General features: G+C 38.9%; 1 protein-coding gene across 1 annotated transcript; it reads left to right on the forward strand.

Moving 5' to 3' along the window:
• The first annotated feature begins 5,409 nt into the window (after window positions 1-5,409).
• Window positions 5,410-8,435, forward strand: LOC122813815 (heat shock 70 kDa protein-like). The gene has a single exon (XM_044086343.1). The coding sequence runs from the start codon at window positions 5,601-5,603 to the stop codon at window positions 7,521-7,523; it is 1,923 nt and encodes a 640-aa protein (XP_043942278.1). The 5' UTR covers window positions 5,410-5,600; the 3' UTR covers window positions 7,524-8,435.
• Window positions 8,436-8,659: the final 224 nt, after the last annotated feature.

An 8,659-nucleotide genomic window follows, 5' to 3' on the forward strand; every position in this document is an offset into this window, starting at 1 on the left:
TTGCTGTGTCTTTAAGATGTGTTACCTTGTGATATAGTAAATAAGAAGGGAACATGACTGAGGTTACCTGTGAAACTCTGGTAAGTATCAGAGAGATGTATAGTAATGTGTAATGTTTTAGCAGTGAAGTAGTGTTTCTAAGAGAAAGTTGAGGATAGTTTTTTTGCAATTTAAACAGGCAACCATGAAGTGTGGAAAGGTATGTTTGTCATTTTGTTCTGTGTAGTGTGATCTCGGAGTTGATATATTTCAGTAGCAAGGGGTGTGGGGGTGCATGGGGGCTTGCCCCTCTGCTTATATTTGGAGAAGTTTAATATAGTTTGTTTTTGTATGTTGTTGTGGTGGAGTATAGTAAGTGTTGCTTTGCTATGTTTTTTCGATGTTATGGAATTCAATGTTTTCAGGTCTATTGCTGTTTTCAAGATTTTGGTCTCAATATTTTGAATTTCTCTATTATGGTATTTCAATGGTCTAAAGTGAATCCACTGACACAGGCAGACAGAAGAATATCACACATACATACTTTTCTGTTTTTTTTTTAATTTTTCACCCGCTAAACAGCAAAAGCACTGCTTCGCAAACATAAAATAATGGAGTTTGTTAGCTTTTATGTCCAAGTTCCATAGCTCTCAACCTCCTAATCCCAAAATGTGGACTACCACGTCTTATAATATGGGACAAATGGACAAAATGTGGAACACTAACAACTTACCAACAACTTCATGTAGGAAGCTCGTAGGGTTGTTAAAATGTGTTATTTTACTCACAGAAATGTTCCTTTAATTAATAAATATGATTCAGTTCTATTTATCATGGCTGTCAGTAAAAAAAAATCTTAACACACTTAATATGTGACAGACTCTGTAGAACATGGAGAACATGCATGTTTTAAAACCACAAATGAGGAATGTTGCTTGTAATAAGGCACACTTGAGAGATATGCCGAGCTCCGGGTCAGCTTTTAATATGATGCAGTGAAGCATCAAACTGATTATTCAATGGGGGTTACCTGTACATTATCACCCTGGTGGAGAAAGTCAGGGTTTAATGTACAATTTGCATGTTCTGTAATACACTATTGTGATATATAGCACACTGTAGTTTTTGTGACAAGGCTGAAGGTTCTATTCCCAGTTCTCACACTAGACAGATCCATTGTAACACTGGAATGTAGCATAAGGGGGTGCTGTACTCCCGACTGTGCTGCCCTTTGGATAAGATGTTAAACCGAGACCCCATCTGCTAGATTCACTGGTAGCACAGGTGGATGGAAAGGATCCCATGGCACATATCGAAAAGAGTAGAGAAGTTCCCCGATACCCAGGCCAAATTTCCATTAGTAGTAGAAGCACCACCTTGGGTCTACGATGAAAAACAATTACCAGTCTTGTGAAACCACCCAGGTCAACAAAGGACAAATACAAAAAACAAATCTCAGTGAATGCACTCCCATACCCAATACTAGTTCTGCAATATTATCAGTGAGGGTCCGTCAGATGCCAAGGAATTGAATACATTATGTACAATGAGAAACAGAAATAGAATTACAGGGGTAGGAGGGTGGTGTAATGGGTAAGGTGTTTGCCTTACAAACACAAGTTGCAGGATTTGATTCTCACATCTGGTAATTGGCAAGGCGTAAAATGGCCCGCAAGGGCAGTTAGCCTAGTACTAATCTATGAACCTATTTATTTCATACCTTATGTATTACATTGAATCACACTATGTTTGAGAATTTTTTAAGTGAAGTAATGTTCGTGTAATGTGATGGTATCCTTAAATAGATGTGTTTTATTGGCCCATTCTCATACCGTCCACATTGCCACTGGAAATGACGATTCACAGCTGACCACTCTGTTACTACACCCCAGTGTCTGTATTATAACTGATCACTGTTACTACACCCCACTGTCTGTATTACGACTGACCACATTGTTACTACACTTCGCTGTCACTACTGACCGCTTATGTTCTTCTGTATTATGACTGACCACATTGTTACTACACTTCGCTGTCACTACTGACCACTGTGTTACTACACCCCATTGTCTGTATTACAACTGACAACTATCTTACTACAAGCCGCTGTCTTTATCACTTCTGACCACTATGTTACTACACCCCGCTGTCTGTATCACTACTGACCACCGTCTTACTACACCACACTGTCTATATCACTACTGACCACTATCTTACTGCACACCCACTGTCTGTATCACAGCAATGGATAACACGTTTCTTGGCAAATGCTTTCACTAGGTAAACGGTGACACTCTATTTCAGTAATAAAGCAGGGACTGCCACTCGCTAAATATAGCGTAGTGAATTTAAGATAAGACTTTTTTAACAAAGTGGTCCATGCTCACTAATATTAATAAATAAATCCACATTAAGGTCAAGATGATGGGAAGCATCGCTAAATTGGCCATTGTCCCACTAAACCTCAGACTATTGGGGATTCCCCGTTACAACATAAATACATACATACAAACGTAAATAAATGGTTTCTTTATGGGAGTTAGTTACATCCATCCTCCCCGCGGGACGAGGGGCCTCCGAAAGACATGCGTGAATGGGCGTGCCTTCACTGAAGGTTGGGCGTCGGGCTGGCAACTCGGCACCCTAAAAATCTGCTTCCAATCATTAGCGGGTCAGAGTTCCGCTGTGGCAACCCCTAACCGGGAAAAGCCGAAAAGACAAACAAACGAGTTGCATCCACTATCTTTAAACTTGCCCCTCTTGAACCTTAAGTTATAATTTAATAAATTAAGAAAGAAAAATACATTTTTTTTCCATTTTGCAAACCTTTAATAACTAAATCCCGAACTCCAAGAGTGGCGCGAATCCTCTTTGCAGTAGTTTTTTAAACTTCAAACCGAATATCTGTTGGATTGCTAGAATTCCCTCATATTTTTAAATCAACCACACATATCCCATTTAGACCATAATTATATTTACATTCAACATTTTTTTCATACGTTTATTGAAAATACATATTAAGGGGTGTCTTGGTGATGGCAGTGTCGAACAGTCGGGGTCAGTGCATTAGCATTTTTACATTTAATAAACTTACAACTCTACATTCTTTTGACAAAGTATTAGGAATCAGCAACTCAAAATAGGGTATTTTTAAAACTTTATCTCTTTCTTAATGGTAAACAAACATTTGAGGTAGGTTACATAAGCATTTTTAAGTTATAAATTCTACAACACATGGTACTGTTTTAAACAAAGAAAAAAGGTTCCAGTAGTTATATGTATTTTTTTTTAAATCAATATATGTCGGGAAAGGAATGGTTTGCATATAATTAATGTACAGTAACTTTTCAGACTATCACTCTTTTAATTGTTGGTTACATTTTCTGCACAGTGTAATGCTCAAATGGAAACATCTAGTGTGTACAGAGCACATATTGACGTGCTATCTGTGGTGTTATGGGATTATTTATACCGGGGTGTTTTTAATAAGTGATGGGCGTCTCAATGTGAATTGGTAATGTAGAAATGTTATCTAGTCTACTGCATTTTATTTCCTATTTTTTCTCGTATACAGGGAGTCCATAATCAGTCTGTTGGACATACAAGCAGCAATATATTAGAAGCACGTATTAGTAACCTTATATGTTTACCTTACTGTATTTTTAACAACTACTTGATTTATGATAAAGCAAACTTTATGGAGTGATGTATATAAATATTTATAACACCATTCAAGTATTGTACGGAATAATTTAAGGACTGAGTACAACCATCCATAAAAGGTGCACAGATGGAGGGGTTTAAAAGATATTTCACAGTGTGGATTTCTTTGTCTGGAAGAAATGTCCTTCAGTCAAGTAATGCCATAATTTTATTTTTAACCAATCTGCCATTTAAACGCATTTATGTGGGCAAACTTATTCCTGTCTTGATAAATGAATAACTTAGTTCACACGGCTAGAAATTGGAAAACAATGATACGGCTCATCTTTTTTATAGGACTTCAGTAAGTCTTAAAGAAGTACTACATGATAAACTTTGCTGTGGGCATTTTTATTATTAATAGCGGTTGGCATATTTTAAGTAACATTTTAATAACATATATTTCTTACGGCATTGTCTTCCAATTTACTGCAGGTAACCGACGGGTTAGACACAACGTAGCTTTAACTTATTATGTGGCAAAATAGTTTGCTTTTGTGGCAGGGATGGTCAAGGTGTGTGTGTGTGTGTGTGTGTGTGTGTGTGTGTGTGTGTGAAACTGTGTATATATTTACTGGAGTCCAAGGGTGATTGAGTTGTATTGCTATAGATGGCCTTTTAATAGAATTTTGATTGTGTTGCACTGAGAATGGAAGGGGATCTTTTCTTAATTTCTGACTGCCTATTCTCGAAAGAGTGGGCATATAAGCAACACAAACCTAGAAGGTTCATACCTCTCAACATCTTAGAACAAGAAAAAGGACCAAAAATAGGGGCAGTTTTTAAATATTGCTCTTACAAACTTAGAAATTTGATAGAATAACAGGTTTTATTAGCATGAATTATTTGAAAGGTACGAAGTCAAAAACTCTGATGTCTGTCGTTATTTTCAAACTTCAATCTTTAATGATTTGCCATAAAGCCTCAATTTTATGAAAAATGGACCAAAATTATGAGGCAAAAGTCTGGACATTCTGCGAAAATCTGTACAGTTGAGAGGTTGGTGACTGACTTTAGTAGCGGCTCAAACGTGTGCAGTGAAGAACGAAGAGTGGATTAACTTCTACAGCATAGGAAATTACTCGGACTGAACGTATTACTGGAAAATGAATGACTGAATAAATGTCTTTTTTCCTTTATAATAGCTTGATAAATCCCGATCTACAGGTATATGCGTGGAATATTTCATATATAACATTTGTGTACATAAATTAGGCATATTGTGAGAAGCGGCAACAACGGGGTGGGGGCAGCTTTGCAACATGTCACAATTAAATTTATTTTATTTATTTATTTAACATTTGTTGACCGGGAAAGCCCGACTAGGTCCCACAGATCCTGTTTTCAGCGGGGGGCCCGGGGAGAAATGCTCCAGAAGCATGTCTTTAGAATCAGGATTCCAATCAGGGTTGGCAGGTTTACGGGATGATTATATGCTGAGCTCAACTCTTGACGATTTTTGCAATTTCCCCAGATCAAGAAAGGACAGACGAGAATTGTCCAGAAGGTTCTCTAACTCACCAGCAAAAACCGAGAATCATCGTGGCTCTTCAAGGACGTGCCTGCACCAATAGTTTTCTCCTGCTAGGACTGGTCAGAAGGAGCTGAACGTTCGGGAACGTTCCCACGTGAGGGCCAATGGTGGGCCTCTATTGGTTCATTTGCTCCCCTCCTTCGCAGGCAGTGCTGCTCTGCACTGTTAAATATGAAGGTGAAACATCAGCTGAACTGTGCAAGTATAAGAAGAGATACGATTGAGTTGCAGAGCGTAACAATAACCAAAATCGTTTATTTCTGATTATTAAAGTAAGGACTTCGCATCTACTAGACTTTCTACTTAAAATCTTCAAAATCGAGATACCGAAGGGCAGACCTTTAAGCAGTGTGACATAGGGAAGTATTAGAAACTCTTCAGAGAAATGTCTGCATCCAAAGAGGTAGCGATTGGCATTGACCTCGGAACCACCTACTCCTGTGTGGGGGTCTTCCAGCATGGCAAAGTGGAGATCATTGCAAATGACCAGGGTAATAGAACCACTCCCAGCTATGTGGCTTTTACTGACACCGAACGGCTCATCGGAGATGCTGCCAAGAACCAGGTGGCTTTGAACCCCCAGAACACAGTATTTGATGCCAAGAGACTGATTGGCAGGAGGTTTGATGATCCTGTGATTCAAGCGGATATGAAACACTGGCCATTCAAGGTGATCAGTGATGGAGGCAAACCCAAGGTACAGGTAGAGTACAAAGGAGAGCTGAGGGCTTTTAACCCAGAGGAAATTTCTTCCATGGTGCTGACCAAAATGAAAGAGACTGCTGAGGCATACTTGGGACATACGGTCTCTAATGCTGTTATAACTGTACCTGCCTACTTCAATGACTCTCAGCGCCAGGCTACTAAAGATGCTGGGGTGATCGCTGGTCTGAATGTCTTGAGAATAATTAATGAGCCTACTGCAGCTGCCATTGCTTATGGACTGGACAAGAAAGGCAGAGGTGAGAGGAATGTCTTAATCTTCGATCTGGGTGGTGGTACCTTTGATGTCTCCATTTTGTCTATTGATGATGGCATCTTTGAGGTAAAGGCAACAGCTGGAGACACTCACCTTGGAGGAGAGGACTTTGATAATCGAATGGTAAGTCATTTCATTGAAGAGTTCAAACGAAAACATAAGAAGGATATCAGCCAGAACAAAAGGGCAGTCAGGAGGCTTAGGACAGCCTGTGAGAGAGCAAAACGAACCCTGTCTTCCAGCACTCAAGCCAGTATAGAAATTGATTCCCTATATGAAGGTATTGATTTCTATACAACTATTACCAGAGCTCGTTTTGAAGAGCTGAATTCTGACCTGTTTCGTGGCACGTTAGATCCAGTGGAAAAAGCCCTAAAAGATGCCAAAATGGACAAGTCACAGATCCATGATATAGTTCTCGTTGGAGGTTCTACACGCATTCCTAAGATCCAGAAACTGTTGCAAGATTTCTTCAATGGCCGTGAACTGAACAAGAGCATTAACCCAGATGAAGCTGTTGCCTATGGAGCTGCAGTTCAGGCAGCAATCCTGATGGGTGACAAGTCTGAAAATGTCCAGGATCTTCTGTTACTGGATGTCACACCACTTTCTTTGGGACTTGAGACTGCTGGAGGTGTAATGACAGTTCTCATTAAACGTAACACTACTATCCCAACCAAACAAACTCAGACCTTCACCACCTATTCAGACAACCAGCCTGGAGTCCTAATCCAAGTATTTGAAGGTGAGAGAGCTATGACCAGAGACAATAACTTACTTGGCAAATTTGAACTTAGTGGAATTCCACCTGCTCCTCGTGGTGTACCACAGATTGAGGTCACATTTGATATAGATGCTAATGGGATCCTAAAAGTCTCTGCTGTTGATAAAAGCACTGGTAAGGAAAACAAAATCACCATCACCAATGACAAAGGCAGACTGAGCAAAGAAGAGATTGAAAACATGGTGAAGGAGGCAGAGAAGTACAAAGCTGAGGATGAAGCCCAGAGAGCGAAGATAGCTGCCAAGAACTCCTTAGAGTCCTTTGCCTTCAACATGAAGAGCTCTGTGGAGAATGAGGACATGAAGGGGAAGGTCAGTGAGGAGGACAAAAAGAAGATTATAGACAGGTGTAATCAGACCATCTCCTGGCTAGAGAACAACCAGATGGCTGAGAAGGAGGAATATGAACACCAGCTTAAGGAGCTGGAGAAGGTCTGCAATCCCATAATTTCCAAACTCTACCAGGGTGGGATGCCCACAGGATCATGTAGGTCACAGACTGGTAATGCTGCATCACATGGGCCAACCATTGAGGAGGTGGACTGAAAAGGACTTTGATGGACTGTTAACTCAGGTATAAATCTTGACTGTTTCTTACTTGAATCCAGTTAGTGCTACATGAATGTGTACTGTCTGTACACATTTTAACAGCCCTAAGAAGTCTGTCTGGGCAGTAGTGTATAATAAAGAAAAAACACACCTGTAGTCTTATCAACCTATGATTTTCTAACATTAGAGCTTAAGTATTAAAATGTGCTTTTGGTCATAGTGTTATAAGCATTACGTTGTAAGTAGTGCGCTGGTTTTGTAATTTAGCAAAAGTGCATTTTATATACCCCGTACAACACACTGATGACTACAGAATTATCTGGTCATAATTGTTTGGTGCTTTGATTCATTTTGACAGAAATTTAAATAATTTTATATAAGTTTTGGTTGCCTGTATAAATGTCAGGAACATTGTTTATGCCCCAGTTTGTTCTATGGAGTTAATATGCAAGTATGATGGAATGGTCAGTGTTTTTTCTTTTTTAGTAAACAAGCACTTTAAGCATTCAGGTGTGTTATTTATCTTTAATTTTGTAACGTACAAGAGCCATTGACTTTACTGAACATGCAATCCGGAATTTAAGAACTACTGCATTACTTTGCAGTTAATTCAAATGTAGAGACAGGACTGCAGTGTGATTTATGCTGCAAGCAAGATTATTATTGCTATTAGTAACGTCGCCCAAAGTCAGGGCAGGGCACTAAAATAGTCGTATTTATGAGGAATTGACACATGTGTTGTACCTGTCATGTACTTTACAGATGCTTTCTTTTTTTTGTACTTTTATAAGTGTCAGAAATGTACATTAAATACTATTATATTTTTATCGGGATATATTTAAAGGAAAATAAAAACAGCTGCAATTGCCTTCATGTTTTTGTCAAATAAAGTCTATATTTTTGATTGAATTCCTTAGTGTCCTGTATTTCTTTTATACTACATTACATTTTGTCTTGTGTGGTTATAGTTAATCTTGTAGCAGAAATACCATGAATTGGACATGTTGGAGAAGTGCATTATTTTTTCCTGTGAATCATGTGAGTATACATACTGTCTGAAAATACAGGCTAAAGAGAAGTAAATTAGTTGTCAGGAACAAGAAGAAATTTGTCCCAAAACTATTCCTTGCAGA

The sequence above is a fragment of the Protopterus annectens genome, chromosome 10.part0 (genome assembly GCF_019279795.1).
Source record: "Protopterus annectens isolate FY-2018-M chromosome 10.part0, PAN1.0, whole genome shotgun sequence".
NCBI lineage: Eukaryota > Metazoa > Chordata > Ceratodontiformes > Protopteridae > Protopterus > Protopterus annectens.